At 34.1% G+C, this 26,248-nt stretch overlaps 1 protein-coding gene across 4 annotated transcripts; it reads right to left on the bottom strand.

Annotated features, from left to right (window-relative positions):
• Window positions 1–4,690: 4,690 nt before the first annotated feature.
• On the bottom strand, window positions 4,691–25,943 carry LOC18443562 (ABC transporter C family member 8). Of its 4 annotated transcripts, none has more exons than XM_088867275.1 (13): window positions 25,735–25,943; window positions 18,004–18,297; window positions 14,775–16,714; window positions 13,882–14,202; window positions 13,618–13,704; window positions 12,922–13,524; window positions 12,641–12,805; window positions 11,849–12,143; window positions 11,143–11,357; window positions 10,558–10,863; window positions 10,341–10,404; window positions 9,972–10,211; window positions 4,691–4,973 (listed from the first exon to the last, which is right to left on the bottom strand). In XM_088867275.1, exons 2-13 carry the CDS (start codon window positions 18,026–18,028, stop codon window positions 4,870–4,872), a joined length of 4,365 nt encoding a protein of 1,454 aa, XP_088723401.1. In that variant the 5' UTR covers window positions 18,029–18,297; window positions 25,735–25,943; the 3' UTR covers window positions 4,691–4,869. The 4 variants fall into 4 exon arrangements, with proteins under 4 accessions (XP_088723401.1, XP_088723403.1, XP_006853810.2 ...); XM_088867277.1 differs by having other exon boundaries at window positions 9,991–10,211; XM_006853748.4 differs by lacking the exon at window positions 18,004–18,297.
• Between the last annotated feature and the right edge of the window lie 305 nt (window positions 25,944–26,248).

Genomic DNA, 26,248 nt, shown 5'->3' with positions numbered 1-26,248 from the left:
TAAAATGAATTAAATTATAACTATAAAATATAATTTATAATTTAATAACATCATTAATTCATAATTTGTATTAATTATATATATATATATATATATATATATATATATATATATATATATATATATATATATATATATATATATATATATATATATATATATATATATATATATATATATGCAAACTCTTCTCAATGTTTGTAGGAGAAAATAGACAGTGATTTCGCTCCCTCATCACCCTCCAAACTTCTCACATGATCACAGTTGTCCGGTAGTGTTTCAATTTTCATTTATTTTCTACATATCCAAATTACTTGAAATTTGGAGCGTGTATACATCTTAGTGATGCGCACCTAATAAAATAATGAAAAAAATAATTCGTAAAATTTAAATTAACCAAATTTTCACAAAGATGTATATCTTACTAAGATACATACATACTCCAAATTTCAGATCATTTCGATTAGTAAAAATTAAATGAAAATTAAAATACTATCAGACAACTATGATCGTGTGATGAAGTTTGGATGGTGATGAAGGTAGGCGAAATTATTGTTCATTTTTGCCTATCGGCGTTTTGGAGTATCTTTCATATATATATATATATATATATATATATATATATATATATATATTTTTTTTTTTTTTTTTTATCAAATAGTATTTAAAAAAAATGGCATTTTACTATCATTTCTATATTGATTTATTACTTATTTTGTATAGTAATTAAAATAGTTATAGCACCAAATTTCAATTTTACGTAATAAAATTAAAATGAGTCATTATTCCTTTTATATTTTTAAGATTTAAAATTTAAATCATATTAAGAATACTTTTCTTTATGAGCATAAATTTAAGCATGCAATTTTTTAAAAAAATTACATGGCATTCATAAACTAGTTCACACGCATTGGAACTTAGGTTTGATATATTCCTTATTATAGAAAGTTACCAAATTTTATAAGATAACTAATGGTACAATGGAACCAACTAATGATAATAATATAATGTACATGTCGCATGTTCCCTTGGATATATTCTACCCACCAAATGGTTCTATTAAAATTTAAACTTTTGTTCCTTTTAAAAATCTCATTTAAAAGTAGGTATAGATTTTAGATACATAAAATACTATTAAGCATGTCCTTTTTGGATGGATCAAGTGTACAACTTGCTCTTAAAGGAGCACATTACTCGCAAACTCGGCCGGTCCAACTCAGAGCCCGCCAGTCAAACCATAACCAGGCACTGGCCGATCCGGTTTTAGCCTGCTTTGATGGTTCGATTGGGTATTTTTAAGAAATAATAAAATATACATATAAAATCCTAAACAAATATGGGATTTGTTCCTACCGTATTTTTTAATATTTTTTTAATTATTTTGGCAAAGATTAGAAAGTGTTTTGGCCATGAATATTTAGTTTTACATTTTCCCATATATTTTTAAAAACTTTTACAAATACTCCTAGACACAAATTGATTTTTTTAAAATCCATTTTTTTCTCTAAGTTTCTACTTCATTTGAATGTGCTTTAATTATTCATGCTTTAAATATATTTTTCATATTTTTTTGAACTTTTTTTAATTTTATTTATTTTTTTAACACTCTTTAGACCGACTAAGACCTGCTCGGTTAGGCATCGTTTTACTGGTTACTCAGACTTGGCCCTTGGTCGGTTTTTTAGACCGGTTTGATTTTTCAAACATTGGTTTAAGTACTTAACTTGCATGAAAATGCCTTGAAAATAAAAAATTAAAAGCAACAATAAAAGTCTCCAAAAGCAATGAAAAAAAAAAAAAAAGAGAGAAGAAAAGAAAAGAAAAGAGAGGAAGCAAATAGCCTTGGGGGGGGGGGGAGAGAGAAGAGATTGCACATTGGGAACATAGAGATACTAGAAGGGAAGGCTGACTGAATGGAAAGATGAAAAAAGAACAACACAAATTGCTGAGATCCTTTTAGAGAGAAAATGTGGTACATGGTCAAGAGAAACCAACCTCTCAATCTACGGGAGGCATCATCACAATGTTTATCTCTAACTAAAAAGGAAAACCACTAAAAATCTCTGTAGGAACCGTTTTCTTATAAAAAACCAACCTCTCAATCAAATCTCTATAGGAACTATCTTTTTATAAGAAATCATCCTCTCAATTTACAAGAGCACCATCACAGTGTTTTTCCACATAAGAAGCTCTCTTCTCTCTAAAAAGAGGTATAGAAGTACCATCACAATGTTTTTCTACATAGGAAGCTCTCTTCTTTCTAAGGAGAGGCCTTGCCTCTCATGCAAAGGAGGTCATGTCTCTCTCCACCTTTTCCATATGGTGACCTAAATAGAGCATCCATTTCTCTCTTCTTTCATCCCATTAAAAACCAACAAATATCCAAGAGTCCTAATTTTTTGGATTTCTATTTCATTAAGAAAACTTATCAATATTTATCTCAATCCCACATAATATGGGATTTCTTTATTTGAATGATTTTAGATATCATGATATCCAACAATATCCACCTTGACATTAAAATCACTTGTTCACCATGCCAACATGCATTATATAGTTTTATATATTTTTCATCTTTTGTCAAATTAATTTCTTCATCATTTTTCCTGAAAATTAGTGATTGACATCAAATTTCTCCACCTCAAATAAAAATATTTGCATATGTTGTCATGTGATTTTCTTCAACTGAATGCACAAACACTAGCTTTATACTGAGTCAGGTGCTTTGATACCACTTGTTAGGATTTAATAACTCTCTTAGATGCGGAAACATGAATCCCAAAAGTTGGATTCCACCAATATCATATACTAATCAAGCTAGAAACAAAATAAGCGAAAGTGTGAGTCATAATATGAAGCAAAATACGTGAGAGTACAAGGCATAACACAATAAATAAAATATAAAACACACCTACTACAAGAATACAAAGATTTATGTGTTTCACCCTGAAAGAGCTACATCCACGTGCAAGGCAATTGGTTGATTTTGGATATCATCATATCCAATACATGCATGGGGCATGGCCTAGAGGAGAGAACATGGGCATGTAGTGCTCATAGAAGGATCATTTGGTAAAAAAAAGAAAGAGAGACAGAATTTGGGAAGTGACAGATAGTTCTTGGCTGAAGAGAGAGATAAAAAGGGAATTTTATTTTCAATTTAATAGTTATACCGAGGCCGAGTAAATCAGCTAAATCTCGAGTGCACTCGGCTAAGTTGTAAAACAATCAAAGTCACCTCAGTTTTAAAACAACAATTGATTGACCCGTAGCCCAATACGTTCTAGATTTATATGTTGTAATTCAACACTTACTAATGCAAGGAAGATGGAGGGAAGAAATAATTAAAACAAAAATAGAACTAAAGAGTGAGAAAATATACCACCTCTCATGATCTGTAAGGGAATCCACCCCAAAGATGTTTTCACAAGATGAACTATTTACACTGAATCACCAAATTCTCTATGTACAAGAGAACCTCTTCCCCTTTTAAATACAACTAAAATAATAAAATATAAAACATAAAAAAATATTTATCTCTCTCCTACTATTTTCTCAATATCTATCTACCTAGATTTCTTATTTCTTCTCTCCCCAACATTTCCCCTCTATATCCTTTTTCCATCACGTGAACCTCTATCTCTAATATGTGAAACCCATGAATCATGGAGCTCTCTATTTCTCTCTCTCTCTCTCTTATGTGAAGCCTATGAATGGAGGAAACTCACATACTATATCTTTATATATCCGAACCAACTCTCTCATATGTGAAGGCCACGAATCAGGGCTCCCATTATCTTATTCAAATCAACCAAGCTTAACTTATCCTTATCTCATTAAAACCAATCAAGCCTTAATTTATCTTTAAAACCCACTCCCTGACCATATAAAAAACACTCAGGCCACACCCAATTCCTAAAAAAAAATTAATTTATTAGATAAAATAAAATTTTGATGACCTAATTTTCATTTGCATCACTTATGCAGCTTGAGAACACAATCTTAAAGCTTGTGAGATGAAAAGATACTCGGGTTTAAGTTTTTTGCATCACTTACGCAGCTGCAGAACACGATCTTAAAGCTTGTGAGATGAAAAGATACTCGGGTTTAAGTTTTTGCGTGAATATATTGGATTGTAGTTTGAAGCAAACCCATTTCAAAAGTGAAGGAGATATATCAACCCGAGAGAGAGAGAGAGAGATTGTTTTAAAAGATGATGCACAATGTTGATGAAGAGAGTTAATTCCTTGGGTCATAGTGAGATGTTGGCAATCGGACCTAGTCTGGCTATGATGGGTTCGCGGCAATCGCCGCCATTGTACAGCAAAATGCATATCGAAAGTTTTCAATGTGTTAGGAAAAAAGCCCAGGCTTAATTGGTTAGCACTTAACGATATGCTACATCCTAGGCTCAATTCTTGTCAAGGATAGAGGCCCTCTCCCCATTGACTCACGCAAAAAAAAAAAAAAAAAAAAAATTCAGTGTGTTAAAGGATTAGAATCAGATTATCCATTTCAAATATAGTACTTGTTCCTATGGGGATCTGGTCAAATATAGTACGTGTTCCTATGGGGATCTGTGGTGTTTTCTCTATATTTACAAGTCATTTAACCTTAACCATGTAATTGTAACTAACAAACAAGAACAACTATAAATTTATGCAGTCCCCCAAATAAAAAGCACTATAAATTTATGCAGTCCCCCAAATAAAAAGCATTCCATTATTCTCCAAAGTATGCTCTTCACAAGACATTGCATATTAGTACATATATGGCTATCAAGACGGTGTTATCACTGCAGCACATCTAGGAGGCAAAAACCTTACAGTTCAAACATGAAACATGAAAACACACACTCTCTCTCTACTATTATGGCCTCCTATTACTATTGGCCCAGTACTCAGCCACAAGCTTAGCAAAGGAGGAGCTAGTTTCCATAAGTCTCCACGGCTTATCATATTCTACAAGCTTCCCTGTCAACCAAGTTTGATACATGCCAGTTTAAGCTAAAGAGTTAGAAATTAAAAGCATAAGTAAGCAAACGATAAGTGAAAGAAATCAACTACAATATCACAACAAACAATGCTAAAACTGACAAAAGGCCTTTCGGTAATGAAAAATGTTTATAAAAGGCATCAACAAAATACGACATCTTAAAAACCGAAGTTGTTTTGACCGTGGAAAACCCTCTTATCGATCATCTCGTCCTTGAGACATATGAATATGAAAATAAAAGATTTAAATTCCTAAAAATAATGCATTTTGTAACAATTTATTTCAATTTTCAACTGTTCATAGATCCGCTTAATCTGCACAATTTTTGCAGCTTTACATTTCATAATTAGGGGTGGAATTAGATTTTTCAGGTTATCGATAGGGGTTTCGATCAGTAACTGTATCTTACAGCAGGGTTTGGAGGTCCGCTTACTTTGATTGTTTAAGGTTGATACGTTGAACAAACTGCACCCTTTGATAAAACCACGTTGTTTTTATCTGTTTTATGTTAAATTCCTTTATTTTTAGCTTTTGTCCTAGCACCTTTTTTATCAGGTGTCATAATAGTTCGTACCACCAGCCCTCAAATGGTAAGGGCTAGAATCCTAGACTTAGAGTTACTTCAATTCAAGTTTACAAAGAATAGCAATCCTCTAGGGCATAGAGGTGGCAACGGGTGAGGTCACAAGACCTGGAGCCGACCCAAAATTTAAAATATATTTGTATTTAATTGTATTTAAATATATTTCATATATTGGGACCGGAAAGTATTACTGGACACGAATTTGGATCTAGACCCAAACCCAAAACTCGAATAGTGCTCGTGTCCAAGATTTGAAATGGTCTTGACCTCAAGTGGTTAAAGTCATAGGGCACCACAATGTCAGGTTATTTTTTGTGATATCGTGCTCATCAAGTAATGTTGTTTGTGTAAATTTCACAAAAAAATAAATGGTACTTTTGTCAGTTTTATAAAGAATAAAATTGAAATTTTTATCAAAAGACAAAAGTATTTTATTAATAAAGTTTTAAAACACTAAGTTCCAAAATACCATTGTACTTTTATAAAAATTTCAAATTTGCCATGACTTAATCATTAAGTTGCATAGTAAATTAAAATTTTAAACAATGATTTTTTGATGAGTACACCAATCACAACTCATTTTAACATTAACTTTTGTATTTTGAAGGGTTGTTTTATATATATATATATATATATATATGTGTGTGTGTGTGTGTGTGTGTGGGTGTGTGCATGTAGTGTCGAGAAATTTGGTTTCAATACTGAAAATCTTTGACTAGCCTTAAAATATATTTTCATTTTTAATTATAAAATTGAAGCTTCAAAAATAGTGTAGATCGAGCAGATTTATGAAAACTTAAATAACTTTAAAATTGGCTGTCAAAAAATGCATTACAGGATGCATTATTTCCAAAACTTGAAATCCATTTTTTTCTAAAGTACATGCATCTTGATGTCGAGATAATCAATTTGAGGATATTTGGGCATCAAAACAACCTCTTCTAATGAAATTTTTGAGGTAGGTTCTAATTTGATTGTTTAGAGCCTAGGCTATATATAAACTTTTCTATATATATATAGGAAAATATTGAGGTTAGCCCACTAGCTCATATTCACATATGAGCTCAACGACTTAGATTGAATCTGAATATGAGTCAATCTGACGGTCGGACCTCATTTCGTATTTGAATTTTAATTTTTTCAAAAATCCAAATCACTTGAAATTTTGAGCATGTATTCTTTACAAATAGGAGAATCAAATAAAAATATCGAAAAACTAATTTGTAAAAAATAAAATTTCCAAAATACCCCCAAAAATATTTCAGGGGTATTATGATCAATTTATTGTTTACGAATCATTTTTTAAATATTTTTGTTAAGTGTACCTTGATGAGAATAATAGACGCCCAACATTTTAACTAATTTTCATTTGTACAAAAAAATTAAAATTTACGAACAAAATGAGATCGTGATCGTCAGATCGGCTGTATTGAATCCTTGCCATTGGGCTTATATGTGTAGCTGTGCGCTAGTGGACTAACCTCAACCCCTATATATATATATTGTTGGAAATATGGCCTATCAAGGCCTAAATTCCAATAGTTTCTCATTCAATATGAGCGATTGAGATATTGAAATCTTGGCGTCTTGCGAAATGGAGCCCAGATTCTTTTACCCCGAGTACGCATGAGGCATCGAGAGTTCACGTGTTGAAAAAACAATTTCTCAAGGAGGTGTGAGGGTCACCTTCTAGTCAGGATTTTATAGGTTAGCCTCATGTTTAGCTGCAATTGACCAAGGCTTAGAGAATTCAAATGAGAAAAATATAACCCGAGCACTTAATGAGTATTCGCCCTGTATAGAATGGTCAAGACTTATGGGACATAAGTCCGTATCATGAAACCATTGCATGGCATGTGCATTTTCATTTCGTACGGGAAGCCACTTTTCCAAATGCATTATCCGAGTTTGGAAGAGTCAATGCACATGTGCTTTGAGATGACCCTTGTAATTGAGTTGGATCATGTCCCACAAGCGTACACCTGTAATCCATTGAGAACCGAATGATCGGAAGTTCTGGCTCAACGACTTTGATATGACCAATTATGTGGCCCTGCTTTAGACTGTAGAATATAGGTCTATTCGGTCGATCTGAGACTAGACGGAACATCATTTGGGACTAGCCCAATGGAGTACTCCGATACCTATAGTTATTAGCATGAGATCTCACTATACCTTTTGTCCGCTTTTATAATGATGAGAAAATCCTAATAATTGCTCAAAAATTGTGAATTTTAGAGAATTTTTCGAAATTTTATTTACTAAAAACAAATAAGCGTTTTCATATTGTTTAGCTAAAATTTCACTTTGGTCCTGACCTGGTAGTGTCATGTGGCGTTCGAGTGGCCATAAGGCTGCCACATGGCACCACACCTCACTCTAGGATCTCCCAGTTGGGCACTGATCCGTAGGTGGGGGACTAGATTGGCATTTGGCTGCTTGCTTTATAAGAGGTTGTGTTATGGTGTCTTCTTATATATTGTTATATTTTGTTATATAATGTTATAAATTAAGGCCCCCTTTTTATCACATGTCTTAATTAACTCACACATGGGTCATGCGTGGCATGTGTGAAGTTCAATTAATTAATTTATTTAAAAAAAAAATGCATTTTCAAATTTGAGTTGAAAAATATCTCCACACACATATGTGAAGAGGACATTATCTTTAAATTGATTGGTTTGAAATTTTAAATCTACAAAGTGATTGGCTTTGATAAAAAAGAATATCTCCACATGTGTGAGCTTTGTCAATTACTACTTTGCCCTTTAGCCTTTGTGGTTATCTACTCTAATACATTATTTTAAAAAAACTAAAGGTATTTTTGTAAGGCCATATTGGATACAATTGAAACAAAAACATGAGTTAAGAACAAAATGGTAAAGTAGCATAACTTAGAATTAGGGTGAGTGATAATGATGTGAAATCTCATCCCTTCATCCTAGTAGTTGGATGGGGATGGCTGGCTAGGTACATTAGCCTCTCATGTGCCTTTGGGTGATCTTGATGGTGGCCCTTCTTTCATATGCTTAAGTCCAAAATGTGCATTTATCAAACTCCATTGAATTTTTTTTTCCTCATAAGATCATATCCTTGGCATCTATAGTTGCTGGAGTTTTGAATTTAGAAAAGTTTCATTGATCTTAGAATCCTATTTGATCATCTTTTTCATCATGCTTATCCATAGTGTGGTCCTTCATGAGTTATAACATATATGCATGAGAATCCATAATCATGTAGTATTACTTTGCTTCAAACCCATCAAATAATTTAGTCTCAGAGTGTCACTCCATTTTTAGAACTTTTTCGTCACATTTTTACCTATAGGGGTTCATAATCTTTTTATACAAGACTGTTTTGGTGGTTCGAAGAACCACCGTATGTAGTTTGGCCATAACTCTCTTGTTCTTTATACGATTCGATTAAAACCTTTTGCATTTTGTTTTGGATGATAATGCCAGTGTGTTGAAATATTAAGAAGTGGTTTTAAGGTGACTAATTTATTCCTATTTGGATTAGACACTCTAGTGAGATTGAACCTTGTACAAATCGAAGGGACAATTAAATCCTTATAGGGCTTGATTGCGTGGCCCCGGCACAAAGGGTTCGAAACATGACTTTCCTATTTTAATTTGGCATTCTAATTCCCTATTTAGTTGATTTTATTCTTTAAAATTTTGTTTAGATTAGTTGCATGATGCATTTAAGCTTTGAGACATAGTTTATATAATTTGTGCTATGAAATTGTAATTCATAAGCTAGTTTTGCTTTATATGTAATTGCCCCATAAGGGGTTGACATTTAAGTTTATTTATAGTAGTTATACAAGGCTAAAAATAGTTGTAATTGTTATGTAAAAAGATTGTAACTTATTCACTTAGCTTGGTTTTTAGCAAGTGGCTTGTTGATGGTGTCCATTTTGCCTTGTTTTTTGGCTTGAAAATTTACTCTAGTCTTTGTATCCACTTTCATATATATATATATATATATATATATATATATATATATATATATATATATATATAACAAAGGGTGTGGTTTGTATAGAGCCGAGGCTCTAAACAATCAAATTAGAGCTCACCTTCAAATAGTATCAAGAAATGTGGTTTCAATACTGGAAATCTTTGTTATAGTCTCAAAATATATTTTCATCACTAGTTATCAAATTTAAAGCTTCAAAAACAGTGTAGATCGAAGAAAACTTGAAAATCTTGAAACCCATTTTTATCTCATGTTTAGGAATCTTGAGGTCAAAATGATCAATTTGAGAATATTTCGGCATCAAAACAACCTCTATTAGTGAAAATTTTGAGGTGCTTCTTAAGAACCTCGCACTTATATAAACATTTTCCTATAAAGAAAAGAATTTTGAGGAGGGTCTAAGAGGGAGTACCATCAGAAAGAACCATCACCATATCACTATCTGTGACTGTAGGAACTCTGTGTGCAACAGTTATGATCGTACAATTAGGGAATTCCTTTCTGATGACATTTTGGAGGGCAGCATCTGTTATGGAGTCTATGGACGCAGTTGCTTCATCAAGAACCAATATTTTGTTCCTCCGAAGCAGGACTCGACCAAGGCAAAAGAGCTGGCGCTGACCCACGCTCCAATTCTCTCCTTCATCACTAACTGTCAATATCCAAAGCATAGTGCATAATCAACAATTCTGGTTCAAATGTTTTATTTTATCTTTTGCATGGATACTCCGAAATTAAAACTAGCACATCAATCAGAGATAACCAACAGTATTTAACAAACCAGAAGAATCAAGAAGGTTGGGAAGGCTCCGTATGGTGCTCATCAATTGGCATTTCTCTATGGCCTGCAAAGAAATCACATATAGATGTCACTATGGCTTATTTTATTTTACTCGTATGGTTTGAACTATAAAAAAGAAAAGGTCAAATCAACTATCTTCAATCAAGAAGTTCAGCAGTTACTATAGGAGCACGAATCAAGAAATGATTCAATTCACCTCCCATATCTCATGGTCACTGTATAGGCCCAGGGGATCCAAGTTACTTCTTACAGTGCCCTTAAAAAGAGTAGGCTCTTGGGGTATGATACTAAGATTAGTCCGAAGATCCCTAAGACCAATGGAGCAAATGTCCAGTCCATCTATGAAGATCTTTCCACTAGCTGGTTCAACTAGACGGAACAAGGCACTTATCAGTGTTGTTTTTCCACTACCCGTTCGTCCAACAACTCCCACTCTCTTGCCTGCTTCAAATGTACATGTAATCCCTTTAAGAACTAGTGGAGAATCTGGCCTATACCTTATCTGAAAATGAAAAAGCAAAGGAAGAACACAAAAGATTAGAGACAGCCCAAAAAATAAGAAAAGGAAAGAAAGAGACAAACAAAACATAATTAACCAGTGAAGCAGGGTCCATAGAATATAATGACAGTAATGACCATTGGAACTTATTCAAAAGATTTTCGTTCTTCCTTTTACCTTTTCTGATTTATGTTAGACTAGGATACAAGAATTCGGGAAATGGTAAACAATGAAAAGTGGGTCATTTAAGTTGTTAACATTTGGATTTCTAGGTTCTTCTACCTTCAAGTCCAGTAAATCAATCCTCCCTTTAACAGGCCAAGAAGCCGGTGGCCTGTTCTCATCAATGATTGCTGGTGGTTCAGAAAGAAGGGTCATGAATTGCTTTATGCGCTCAACTGAGATGATATAGTTGGCAAGTGTGCATTGCCACCGAGTTACATATGTTTGGCAAGCACTCATGCTCAGTGCATAAGAGAGTGAGAAGCCCACAAATCCTGTGCAAACCAACCATTCACCAACAAATAAACTATTAGATGATGTAAATCTTCTGGGATCTATCACAATCAGTTAAAATTGAGGAAGGAAGCCAAGTTGTATAAGGGTGGGATTTTTAACAACACAGACATAATACGCACATTTGCAAATTGAAAATGGAAACTTAGCTACACCATAGCTGCAATGTTTTTAGCAAAGAGAAAAACAGGAAAATTGAAACTAGGATCCACTATGGGAAACCACATTCTCATGGGGACACCACCACCAATCAAAGTGACAAAAATGTGAATGGAGAGAGTGTGGGACCCTCCGTAACAGGAAATGAGCCCAATGGTGGATATCATTACCTTTCTCCACCACCATCCATTTCAGTAGACCATCACAACCTCAACTGTTAAGGGTTTCCCGTAGTCTACTCGATTACAGTATAACTTTAGAATAGCAGCAGCCAAGCAATGATAGAAGTCCAAAGGTTTACTAGAAAGCATACCAGGTGTTACGGTACTTGAAGGGAGAAAAACAAGGAAAATTGTAGCAGTGAATAAAATGATATTTTGCAGAGCCTCCACCCTCAGAAGCAACCACTCCATGGCCACATTTGAATAAAAGAAGAGCCTTGCATCTGTGTCTATAAGATTAAGATTGTGCTGAATGAACCTTTCAATCATACCAAAAGCCCTTATGGTGACCACCCCAAGAGATGTCTCGGCAGTGCAGTTCAAAATGGGGGCCCTTGTTGTCCCATTAATTCTCACTAACTCCCTCGCTGATGCTAGATAGTACCCCTTTAAAATAATCAACAAACTTGAATTAGAAAGGATCTCTAGGATACAGTCATAGGTTTACAAATTTCAATGGAAGCTTGTACAAAAATAATGCAATGCAACCAAGCTTTAAATAGTCACTTTTACTTGTTCTGTAATATTTGGGTTGCATCGGTGTTTATATCTTACTGTCTGGTACTTTCATCAGCGAAATCAAAGATTTCTTACCAGGCCTATTGTGCCGATGTAAAGAAAAAGCCCTGCACTTTCTTCTAAATAAATTAATGTCGTGGTATGGAACCATGATTGAATGGACTATGGATCCATAGTCTATTGCCTGTGGAAATCCATAGTCCATTGGATCATCACCATACAACAAAATAATGAGCAGTAATGGAAATGGGGCAGGACCCACCTTTCACTGATGTCCTTTCTGGTGGGTCACACTCTCTCCATTACCATCCATGATTTCAACAGATGGGAATCACACTCACACGAATAAGAGCAAAAGCTTTTACCTGAATATAGAATGTAATTAACATAACCGGAACTGCAACGATAAGAACTTGCCACGTCACCGTGCACATGATGATCAGAATTGACAAGAGCTCGAACATCGGACCCAAAGAAAAAATTAAGGAATATGAGATGTCAAAGTCCACCAAGCTCATATCAGAAGATGCCTGTCACTCAAAAGAGTTTCTTTTGATAAGTTCATTAAAAAAAATATTATGGTATTGCAAATTGAAAAACCAAAGGGATGGTTTATCAGGGAACCACAAGCTCAGGAAATCTTTACCCTGGTCAAGATCCGGCCTACAGGTGTGGAATCAAAGAATGCCATTGGAGCATTGAACACCGAACCCATGAAACCATAGAAGAAGGATTTTGAAGCTCTTAGACCAAGAAAGGCCGTAAACAAAGACCTCAGATAAATAAAAACTAAACTGCCCATTGACATTGCGGAGTATACGCCAATCAAAACACTACTACTGATCTGAGGAATAACAATGGCCACGGCCAACCAGTAATTTGATAATATTTGCAATAGGAGAAACACACATTGAACTAGTATAATGGAAGAAAGAAGAACCCATCCCCTTCCAATACTTATATAATCAACAAATGGTTTTAAACCCGCATCACCAATCTCCTTCTCTTCATCTTGTATCAGCTGGTTAGATGACAGCCCCTTCAGTGAAATTTCCCCTTCATCTTTTCCTTTCTCAGGCTTCAACCCACCATCCATTTTACAAGATTCAATCAAATGTCCCAGGTTTGAAGGTTGATCCAATGCTGTCATGGCCTCTTGGTGAGCATTAACAAGCTTCTCAAACACCATTCCAGTCCTCAAAAGCCCTCCATAGCTCCCTGACTGTGTGATACACCCACCTTCTAAAACCTTAGACAATCACAAAAAACAGTTAATTTTGTAACATTATCTCAGGCCACAAATAGTTAGTATATTTAGAGTCTTGTTGGAAGTCTTAGTTACCAGAATTTTCTCAACCTCTTCCAGAAATTCAACCTGATGGGTCACAAGAACTACAGTTTTCTTTGACAGGGCCGATTTCACACAGTCCTGCAAATATGCTTTATTTCAGCCTTCAAGTCACTCTATGAAACCATAGAAATCATATGACAGGAAACAAAATGGAAGACACAAAAACTCAGATGGTCAAGCATCTCGTCTCCCAAAAAAAAAAAAAAAAATAGTGATAAAAAAGGAATAATTGAATGACCACATTGTTTTGCTTACATTGAAAAGGATGGCAGCCGTGTGTGCATCAACAGCACTAAAAGGGTCGTCAAGAAGGTAGATATCAGCATCATTGTAAACAGCTCTAGCGAGCTGAAGTCTTTGTTTCTGACCACCACTCAAATTGAGTCCCCTCTCTCCAATCATTGTGAGGTCACCATGTTCAAAAATGCTCAGATCCTTGTCCAAAGCACAAGCTCCTATGGCCTTATCATAACTGGTCTTGTCCATTGGTTTCCCATACAGTATATTCTCACGAATTGTCCCACTTTGTATCCAAGCTGTTTGGGCAACATAAGCAACAGAACCATTGATTTGAACCTATACAAGATAAAAAGTATAGGACAACAGTTAATGTTTATTATACATACATCAAGTATTCAAATATAGTTTCTGTGTCACTGTAAATATTTTCTTGTTTTGCTTGGGCATGATAACAGTAATCACCGTCTACCTATATAATGTTCCATGTTTTTTATTGACTTTGGATTTTATCCTGCTTAAAAACACATATGTGCACATGAGAGCGCATGCATGAGTGTGCACACCCTATTGGTTTGGCTTTCTTGCATGTATGGGCCATTGCAAACCATTAATTGCGGAAACTTCATTTGCCAAAAATAAACCAATGGGCTTATGAATGTCCAAACATTAAAATACGATAAATATATGCGGAAGTATAATACAATCCGGTGGACAATGAAAAGGGCCATCACCTTCCAATGATGTGATGGATGGCTATGGAGAGAGCAGGACCCACCACTTGGGCTACCCTATTCTAATGAGTCTCTCTCTCTCACGACCACCATCCAGCATCATTTGACAGTGCTACCCTGAGGAACATGACTTTCAAGGATTATAGAATATTTTCAAACAACTAATAACAAACTCACTGATCCAGAGACATTCGGTATCTCTCCAAGTATGGCATATAGAAGTGCAGACTTTCCTGAACCTACAGGGCCACAAACTGCTACTTTGCTTCCTGTACTTATTTCCAAGTTAACATCTCTTAATGTAGGAATGTTTTCATAGGGGTTCCAACTGAAAATTCCATCAGTTATCTTCACATCATAATTGGAACCCTTAAAAGGACACCTTTCGATATTCTCCATCTTTAACACATCATCCAACAAGAAACGACCAAGCCGGTCCATTGAAATCAGCACCTGAATTATAACAGTGAAGGCCTCAGGGAGCAACCTTACAGGTTCACACATGACCCTCAGTGCAGCCAAAACAGTGAAAATGGTGCTAGCATTCAAAGCGGCAGTCCCCATAGCGGCACAGCTTGCAAATATTACAGAAGAAACAAATACAGGTGCCATCCAAAAGAACAAACCTCCAAAGGTCTTCTTCATCTGGACAGAAGTTAACCATTTGAATTCATAATCTCTCAGAGAAAGAATGAGACCCTTGAATTTCTCCTCCCAAGCTTGCAACTTGATGATCTTCATGTTGTTTAAGACTTCTGAAGTGGCCCGAAGCCTCTCGTCTTGGGCACTCATAAATTGGGTCTGGCTGTTTTGAAGTATCTTAGCAATGGGAATGTTTAACAGAGAGAGAATTATGATTGGAACCAAGCCAGGAAGAGCAGCCCAGCCAACAACTAGAAAGAGAACCACTATGGAAAAGATCAGTTGAAGAATGGAGCTCCAAGCTGTGTGTAACCACCATGGAAAATCCCCAAGCCGATAAGAATCAACACCAATATAGTTCACAATCTCCCCTGTTGAATGCCTCCTCCTTCCCAAACTAGAGAGCTTCAGCTGCTTGCTATAGATAGCTGCCATTATAGCTGATCTCATATTCATACCTGTCCTCCTAGACTGAAAAAACCAATGCCTTTGAGAGAGAGATTCTACGACCTTCGAGATTCCTAAGGCTCCTACTAATAAGAATCCTTTGTACATTTCACGCTTCTCATGGCCCATAAATTTCACAAATGAATAGAGTAACAACGGGGAAGCTGAAGTTGAGACTGTTCTTAAAAATGCATAGATACCAATGACCACCATCTCTTTAGAGTAACAATCACTCAAGGCTTTGAAGACCAAATTGTTGGTATGGCCTCTTTCTCTACGGACATCCCAGGCTTTAGAGAAGGCCTCATATGCCAGAAGAGCCTTGTCTTCTAATGCTAAAGGTGGAACGTCATCAATGCTTAAAGGTTTGGTGTAGCCCAATCGTAGTAAAGGATTGATCCAAGAAAATGTGAGGGAACTTAAGGAACTTCTTGTGTCACATGATTCTATTGCTTTTCTGCCATCCTCATTCAATAGAGGTTGGGACAAACTTTTAGTGTCTGTGTGATGAGAGAAAAGAACTCCAGTAAGTTTTAAAGCACAGAAAAGAAGCAACAAGCTTATGGGCCAAGATACCATGTCTAGGATCTGAAATGAATGTGCACTCACTAACAGCTGAATGTTTAAGGCTGATACAAGCAGAGAGAAGAAGACCCACCAAACCAAACTCAGGATTTTCACCCATTTGAACCTCTGAATGATGAGTGAGACTGATAAAAATATCCAAACTAATCCCCTTACAAAATAAACAGTCCAATTCCAAAATAAGGAGCTCTCAGGTTTCCATATAAGAATCCATAACCCATCAGCATAATTTACAACACCAACAGCAGCACATAATACTGAAATGATAATGAAAAAACCTGGTCTGGGTGTTTCTAAATGGATTGTGTGATTCCCTAGGGTAGAAACTATCAAAACCAGAGAGAAAAGAATAAGGAAGAATATATTTAGACCATCTATTACTCCTCTTAGAACACATGTTGAACCTGTTTCCAGTTCCACCTCACATATCCATGAAAGTCTCTCTGCATATACCAAAGAGAACAAAGAAATAATTAAGTCATCAATTGATTATCTAAAAGCTCCAGAATAGAAACCAAAGGGCCAAATGGATATGTCATACAAAAGAAAACCCCAACAATTATTCAGGCATCATGCATTCTAAATTCCTTTATTAAGGAAAAACCCAAACCTTTACGAGAATTGCATCATTTTTTACATTACAAAATCATAATTCATCAGAAAACCCAGCATTAAGCACTCTCTCCTACTTTATATCAATATGAAAATCATATTTTGGAAATAGTTTGGCCACAGCCAAACGAGTTCCTAGATTAAGGTCTCAAAATGGAAAAGAGAAACAATATCAATGAAGAGAAGAAAAATGTAAAATGAAATTTGAACTTATCACCCAAATATATTTTTTTAAAAAATACGTATTAGAAGCAAAAATGAAAGAAAAATGCCAGCAAAAAAGAAAAATAAAAGAGAAATTAGAAATACATGCCAAGACTGAAAAATGATAACATTACAAAATGCATATCAATTAAAGTGTAAAATATCTAAATTAATAGCATGTCAATTAACATATGCCTGCTCAATATAAAGTGTTTGAATTACACAAAAGGCAATTAGATCAAATTAGTCAAAAGAAGCATAGACTCAATAGGCTCACTGAACCCCATAATTAAAGAAACAGCAAAGAGAAGAAATCCAAAAGCAGGAAATAAAGCAATGCAAGGATCGGAGACCAAAGTCACCAAGTGGGCAATTGTTGTGTTAAGTCCGTCGAATCAAGTTGTGGAAGGAAATTCTCGAGAGAGAGTGTCTAGTACTAAAGTAACAATAGGTGTGTACTGTGGCTGCTCTAGTTTGAGCAGGTATGAGTAAGAAGGTTTCACAACTCATTTTTTCAAATGATAAAAGCTCTATCTATTTTAAATTTTGCAAGTGATAAAAGCTCCATAAAACTGGACATGTCAAACACTACAAGAATGATAGTGACTTCCATGTACAAAATATAAATGGTTTCTTTGTAAACAATCCCATAAGTGAATATTTCACAATGAACTGATGAAGTGTGAATGTGAGACAGAGAGAGAGATTGGAAAAAGAGAAAAAAAAAAAAAAAAAAAGAAGGTGAAGAATCAAGAACAAGAACAACTAGAAAGCAAACATGTCAACTATATACATAACAAGGAGTAAAAAGACACGCAAATCAAATGGAAAGAGAGAGATAGAGCATTAAACAGAAGAGAATGCAATGAAAAACCAATAACAAGAACAAGAAGAGAAAATGCAAAGAGCTGAGTACCTTGTAGACTCTCTGAAAACCCCATTTTCTCAGATTGTCACAACCAGCCGGCTGTTAGATCTTTTAATTTCTTAAGTGACCCATGAATTAACAGCCCAGTTTACTTCACAGATTCACTCGTATGCATTCGACTAGAGCCGTTCGTTCGTACTCACCAATCGCTAGTTCCTTCGTTCTTCAGGCGGGTATATAAGGTTTAGTCTCTTCCCCATCAGCGGATAGGATTCTTTAACGGGGGAGGTCAACAATGGTTTGCGGCGATAGATAGACACAGTTTCTCTTTCCGCCGAACAACTATGACGCAAACACGCTCAGAAAATTTCAAATAACCCGAACAACTTAACGCGAAACTAGTTTTTCTCTCATTTTTTTTTCAAAAAAACACTTTCTTACCAAAATAACCCCCTAGACAAAAAGGCGCTTTTTTTTTTTTTTTAACTACGAAAATATGCCTTTTTATAGAAGAAAAAAAAAAAAAAAAAAAAATGGAAAAATATCTTTGTTGTACTCTTTATTTTTTGTTTTCATGTATCAATAGATCCAAAAATTCAAAATATATCTCATAACCCCCTGTCTAACTTTATCCACTTTTAACTAATTTTTTAGCCTTAACAAATATAAAAAAAAACATGTTCATTCTAAACTTTTATCCCTTTACCTGATATATTCCTCCTAAATTTTTCTCTCTTTAACATTCACCCTCTTTGTCTCTTTAAGAGGTGAGAGAATGAGAGACACGAAGGAGAGAGAGTGGTAAAATAGATAAAAAGAGAGATTTAAAGAAAAATCACATGAAGAGAAAGAGAAGATGTTTAAACAGGATATATCTTTCTTATGCATGTTTGTGATAAAAAAATAGGTTTAAAAGGAATAAAATTAGCTTATGAGATTAAAAGATATAAAACTTAGAATTTTCATGACCCAAGATACGTTTTAAAACCTTGGGTCTATTGAAATCATAGACCCAAAGTTAAAATTAAAACTTAGAATTTTAATCGCGACTTTTTAAAAAAATCACATTTTTTTTAAAAACGATTTAATCTGCGACTTTTTCAATTGATCGGTAAAAATACGCGATCTTTCGGGAAGAAGTTTAAAATAGGATTTTTTCAAAATTTGAAAAAATTGTTTCAAAAAATCCTTCCTATTAATAAACTCTGATTTTTTTTTTTTTTTTGGAAAATTCAACATCTTTTTCCTGTTTTATGAAATTTCTTTTTCTATTCTCCCGAAACTTCTATGGTTCTCTGCTATGGATATGGTGCGTATTTTTGGGGTGGTTATGGGTAGACCATAGTTAGCAAGTATTGGGTAGACAATTTCTTTCTAGAAAGATGACAATTGAAATCACCTACCCAATACTTATCATAACGAATAGAATAGATAATCATCTTATGATTTAGGGATATATCACATTGAATATTTGAAATTTATATTTATTGGAAGGTCATTTTTATACTGAGTGATATATATATAGTGAAAACATTACTCCTCACTGCTATTAATTTAACTTTTTTTATACTGAGTGATATATAGAGTTAACAACCCCTTAAAATACAAAGGTTCAAATTAGAAGGGGTTGTGATGGGTGTATTTATCAAAACAATCATTACTTTTTAATTAAAAAATTATTAAAATAGGTAACTTTACCGTCAAGCAAAATCAAATTTGAAATTTTCACAAAAATACAATGGCATTTTGAAAGTTAGTGTCCAAAAACTTTATATATAGTGTCATTGTCCTTTAGTTAAAATTTCAACTTTACCCCTTATGGAAATGACAAAAGTATCTTTTGTTTTGTTGTAATATTTACAAAATTTTCCCAAAAAAGTAAATTTTTTTAAAAAATAAACTACAAAATTAATAAATCCACCATTCACAACTCTCTCCATCATAAACCTTGTTGTGAAGCTTAAATTATCCTTATTTATATATATATATATATATATATATATATAGTGGATTCTGTCAGCCCATGGACTGTCTGCTACAGTCTCAGCCAGTGGCCCAGATTCAATCTAAGTGATCTAACAATTACAATATCTTTTCGTATTTGAATTTTCATTTTTTTCTAAAATCCAAATCACTTGAAATTTTAGACGTTCATTCGTCTCATCAAGGTGCACCTAATAAAATATAAAAAATATAATTCACAAGATATAAATTGACCAAAATACTTCTAAAATGTTTCGAGGTATTTTGGCCAATTTATATTTTACGAATTATTTTTTTATATTTTTATTAGATTCTTCTATTTTTTTAATAATAAAAGCTCTAAATTTCAAGTGATTTAGATATGTAGAAAGAAATTACAAATTTAAACACAGAATGAGGTAGTGACCGTCAGATCAGCTCAGATTCAATTTAGACAATTGGCTAATATTGTAGCTATTAGCTCGTAAGCTGACAGGATCTTTTTCCCCATATATATATATATATATATATATATATAATTAATCCCTCAAAATACATAGATTCAAGTTATAATCCCTTGTAAACATTTTTTTATTTCGTTACCCGCATATTAATGGAACCTAAAGTTTGCGTAGAAGAGCATTTTTTACTTTTAGTTCAAAAATAAAAAAAACTTTTAGAAACTAGTGATTTGAAATTTGAAATTTAAGCCCACCATTATTACTCTTCCTCCTATCCATTGTACAGATTTTTTCCAAAAACAAATGTCTCTCTTCTCTCCCTTGATGTTGTCCATCATGATCTCTCTGTCTCTTCTTGCTGTCCACCATGCTCTCTCTTTGTTCCATTTATTGGATTCTAATTAACTTCTTGCCATCTCCCTCCCCCCTCCAGCTCTCGAGACCAAGTCCATATCCGGCTTCTACAACTATGAGTCCACCTTAGGAGCATTCTTTCACATCTCAAGACCATAAATTGGGATACGAGAACAAGAGTGTTTCCATTACAAAATCGCAGACTTATTTGATGGGCCAGTCCTAGTTCTGTAAATTTAGTTATTTGTTCCAAATCCCAGGGCAAAGCAATCAAATTCAGACTCCACCGAACCAACAAACGCGATTGCGAAGGACTGCAGCAACTAAAAATACGTAGAATGGGAAGCCAATCCATGAAGCAACTAGTTTCAAGTCATTTGACTGGATCATTATCAAAGACTGCAGCAAAATCACACCCAATTCCAATCTTTTTCTTTTCCCTCTGTTATTGCCTTACTTTTGCACCACGATCACCTCACATATACCACACACTCTCAATCATAGTCTTTACATATATCCTAATTTCAGCAACACTGCTACCAGAGTGCAGGTTCACGAGAGAGAGAAAGAGAGAGATGGGGTATAGTCCGGTAATGTTGGTGGTGGTGAGTTGGACAGGGCTTAACAGGAAAATAATAATTAGCAAAATCGGTGTGTTGTCCGAGAGAGATGGGGTATAGTGTGGTAATGTTATTGAGCCCAAATCTCCATTGACTTACCACTTTTGAAATTTTGGCGGTAGTATTGTCAAGCCCCATGATGAGGTCTCTGACTCAATTTTCGTCAAAAGGTAAGGGCTCAAATCCTTACTTGACTTACCATTTTAGGAAAGGAGCCCAAGTTTAATTGGTCAGCGCTTGACGATTTGCAATGCTACGTCTTTAACTCAATTCGTAGGGGCCGTTTCCCTAGTGACTCACCAAAAAAAAGAAGAGATGGAAGAGATAGAGATAGAGATAGGTTTCAAGAGAGAGAGGCATGAATTTAGGTATAGGTTTTTCATCTTATTCCATTCCTACAATTTCTTAAAAATGTAGCATGTTTAGCTCTGTTATCCTATAGGCAAAGCCACAAATTATCTTTTTCACTTGGCTCTAGGTTAATATCAACTTGCATACACATTTACATACCTATTTCTTTAAATCATCTTTTTTATGGTTGGCCACTCGACAATTGGGCGATCTTTATTCAATATTAGGTTGTTGCTTTTTCTATGCACATACACAATATATTTGATTTTATTACTTCTGTTTTTTTCACACATGCAAAGGCAATTAAAGATTAAATTTTACCTTAAAGTACTCTCTCTCATAGAACTCTCTTAAGTTTTAAAAAAAAAATGACTATTACACTCGCTTCACTTGCTACCAAAGAAATAATACTTTTCCTTTTTTATTTCCCTGGAGTTGTTATTTTTATGTAAAGTATTTGAATTGTACTCAAATTTTTATGAACTCCACTTTCAATAAAAACGGTCGCTTATATGGGTAACCTTAGAAAGATCAAAGAAATGGATGGAAATAAAGAAACAAAGAGCAAGACGAGAGGAGTGAAAGGAAATCCAAAAGTTAATTCATCGGGATTTCAACATTTATAAGAGAGAAATAACGAAGCAGAGAGGGATATTTAAGGCAAGGAAAAGCAACTTTCAACCAAACCTTCAATGTGTTAAAACTATTTGCATATACATGAATTGGTTATGGCCAAGGCATCTGCTAAACTTTTTACATTTTTTATAAAACATAGAATTTAATTAAAAAATAGAATCATAAACCTCTCTTTTGACATTTGTGTTTTGCAGTTTATTATTTTTACCTATGAAAATTGTATGCAAGTTAAATCGTGCAATGCATGTTCCATTGCCAGTAAATAAAATAGGGTGATTGTTTGTATAAGCTAATGCACACGTCTAAATTTTACCAGAAGTAGTTCTGGTATCAAAAACCTTATGATGGGTTGGAAATCAATATTTAACCCTAATAATCATCGTCTGAATCCTACCTTCACTAGTTAGCATTGGCTATACAAACTCCATTCTATCATTTTGCTCTATCAAGAGTCATACTACTAATTCACATTACTTTTATCTATATCTTTTGGTAATTCACATTACTTTTATCTATATCCTTTGGTAATTCCCTTTGCTTTTTTAGAACCTTATACTTGAACCAAATCTCCTGTCCTAACCAATTTTGTTCTAAGTCGACGTCGCATATAGCCAGACCACCTAAGCATACTTTCTCCCATCGTATTTCCTATTGGAGCCACCCCTATATTCTCTCGAACGTATCCAATCTGAATTCTATCCTTTCATGTTTGACCACTCATCTAACTCAACATCATCATCTCAACTACACTAATTCTATGGATAGTTGGTTCTTAATCGTCGAACATTTAGTCCTGTAAAATAGGGTTGGTCTAACAGCCATCTTATAGAACTTCTCATTTAATTTCATTAGTATGCGACGAGCGCATAAGACTTCAGAAACACATCTAATTATAAAATTTCTAATTTGAAAACCAGTGTAGTTTGAGCATATTTATAAACACTTGAAAATCGTGAAAATAGACAATCCATATAAATTATTACATGATGCACTATTTTCAAGACTTGAATTTTCTTTTTCTTTATTTCAATACATCTTGAAGTCGAGATGTTCAATTAAAAGGTTTTCAAGTTCATAATACTCATTTCTACTCGATTGTTTAAGGTACATCTTAAGGTTGCAACCTCACATAAACTTTTCAAGTGAAGAAAATGAATGCAATCATCAATGGGCGCTTTATTGCAGGTGAACAAAAAAAATGCAATAGTAAGACCTTTTCTTATACTAGCTTTTTCTTACCCATTAGATTAATTTGAAGCTTTGGAAGTTTGTATTTATGAAAGAATCTATGATAAAATAATTTTAAAAAATAACTTGACTAAAATAATTTTGAAGTATTAAGGAGCATTTTGTTCAATTTTTTAGCGATGCGGTGGCCTTGGCTTTATGAACAATAAAGCAAAGCCTCACCTCAAATCCTTGTCCAAAAAGGGCATCAGAAATCTTCATGATTACTTTAAAATCAATTTCCAACACCAACTATGAAATTTGAGGCTAAAAAAATAGTACAAATCTTACGAATCCATGAACACATAGTTTTTGGACGAAATGGATAGTCTAGATGTGTATTTTATTCCCCTTCTAAACTATTGCATGTTGCCTATGCCCTATCTAATAATGTGAATTTAGGTAGGATTGGAACTCCAATGGGTCCACACTACTAAAATCCACATTGGAGATTCATTGAGAATATAAAAGTCTATAGGTCTAACCTTGTTATCACCCTGAATAGAAAAAGATTTGAGAAAAACATAAAAATAAAAAACAAACCAAGACTACATTTTCTATGCAACTTATCCCCAACCTACTTTTTTCTCTCACTTTTTTTCCCGAACATTTTATACAAATAACCCGTCAGGGAAAATTTTATTTTTTTAGACGAAAATGTCCTTTCCATACACAATCAATTTGGCCAAATTTGATATTGACTTTCGAGGAAACTGGTCCAGATATGCAATTTGGCCAAGAAAATTGGCCAAGAATGAAGAATCTTAACATTATAAGATGCATATCAATTAAAATGTGAAATATTTAAATTAATAGAATATTAAAATTAATAGAATGTAAAATATTTAAATTAATAGAAAATCAATTAAAATGCATGCTCAATATAAAGTATTTGAATTACGCAAAACGTAATTTGGTCAAATAAGTTAAAAGAAATGAAAAATATCTTTTTATCTCTTATTTTTAACTTACCTATCTCATGAAACCCAAGAATTGAAAATATTATTTGTAAGCAAAATGTCTCTATATTTTCTATCTTACAACCCCTTGGACTTTTTTGACCATAAATTTCTTACCCAAATAAACACTAACATGACACCTTATTCAAAGTTTATCTCTCCTTCCGCTTCTCGATGAGTTTACCAACCAAAAGGGTTTACTTGAGCTCGAATGCGAGCACACCTTATTATGTGTGTGAGAGAGATGAAGTTTTAGAGAGAAAGATGGAGTTTGGGTTTTAAAGAGAGATAGAGTTTGAGTTTTAAGGAGAGAGATGAAGTTTTGAGAGAGAGAAACGATGATGTGAGAGAGAGATGGAATATGAGTTTTAGAGAGAGATGGAGTTTCGAGAGAGAGGGATGATAATGTAAAAAAAATGGAATTTTAGAGAGAGATATAGAATCATTTTATAAGTTGTTAAGGTCAATAATACATGGTCAAAAGGGTTTAAAAAGGGTTTAGGGAGTTGTAATATAAAAAACATGGAATCATTTTGCTTATAAAAAATATTTTCCTCTTGAATCTGATGAGATATAGAAGTTAAAAATAGATAATAATATGATATTTTCCCTAAAAGAAACGCCCATTTAAACCCCATAATCAAAGAAACTGCAAGCGAAGGAATCCAAAAGCAGGCAATCCAAGGATCGAAGGCCAAAGTCCCCAAATGGGTAATTGCTGTGTTAAGTCGGTGGAATCAAGTTGCACAAGGAAATTCTTAGAGAGAGGCAGTGTCCAGTAAGAAAGTAACAAAAGTTGTGAAAACGTGGGTGCTCTATTTTTTAGCATATACGACTAAGAAGGGTTCACAACTCTACCTTTTTCACTCTCTTTTTCTTCTATATTATCTATTTTTAATTTTGCAAATGATAAAAGCCCCATAAAACTGTACATATCAAACACTATAACTGAATATTTCACAATGAACTGATGAAGAGTGAGTGACTGTGTGTGAGACAGAGAGAGGGATTGAAAAAAGAGAGAAAAAGCGAAAAAAAAAAGTGAAGAATCAAGAACAAGAACAACTAGAAAACAAACACCTCAACTATATGCATTACAAGGAGTAAAAAGACATGCAAATCAAATGGAGAGAGAGAGAACATTAAACAGCAGAGATTACAATGAAGAACCAATAACAAGAAGAAGAGAAAATGGAAAGAGCTGAGTACCTTGTACACTCTCTGAGAACCCCATTTTCGCAGATTCACTCAACTCAACCAGGCAGCTGTTTGATCTTTTAATTCCTCAAATGATCCATGAATCCACAGCCCACCATTCCATTCACAGATTCACTCACATGGTGACTTTTTTCAATCCTCAAAAAACTAAAAGAAACTCTCATTCACACGGCCTCAGGATGAGGAAAGAGATACTATACGACTTTATAACACTGTCTGTCGGCCACTTAAAAAGCATTGGACTTCGGGCATCACGTGGCATTCTAAAAGTTTCATATGTTTTATAGAAAAATTTATATAAATTTTTATTTTAAATTTCATTATTACGAAAAAAAATATTTAAATTTTTTATAAGTTATGATTATGAGATCCTCTCACATCATACTTCAAAAATATCACTACGAAGTTTAACACAAATTTTTTAAAAAATCAAAGCCTTATCCAATGTAATAACTTTATCTTTTTTAGAGATACCTACAAAATTTAATGGTGATCTTTTCCATAT

Source organism: Amborella trichopoda, chromosome 5, assembly GCF_054954075.1.
Source record: "Amborella trichopoda isolate Santa Cruz 75 chromosome 5, AtrichopodaSantaCruz75HAP2 v2.0, whole genome shotgun sequence".
Classification (NCBI taxonomy): domain Eukaryota; kingdom Viridiplantae; phylum Streptophyta; class Magnoliopsida; order Amborellales; family Amborellaceae; genus Amborella; species Amborella trichopoda.
This window is presented reverse-complemented; position numbering and strand designations above follow the sequence as displayed.

Bases quoted from the DNA above. Each gene is read 5' to 3' on its own strand.
- LOC18443562 (XM_088867275.1), bottom strand. From the start codon at position 18,028: ATGGGGTTTTCAGAGAGTCTACAAG. The intron at 16,715-18,003 runs GTACTCAGCTCT...TGGTATATGCAG, and splicing joins GTTTTCAGAGAGTCTACAAG to AGAGACTTTCATGGATATGT. The intron at 12,806-12,921 runs GTAAAGATTTCC...TTTGAGTGACAG, and splicing joins TAGGCCGGATCTTGACCAGG to GCATCTTCTGATATGAGCTT.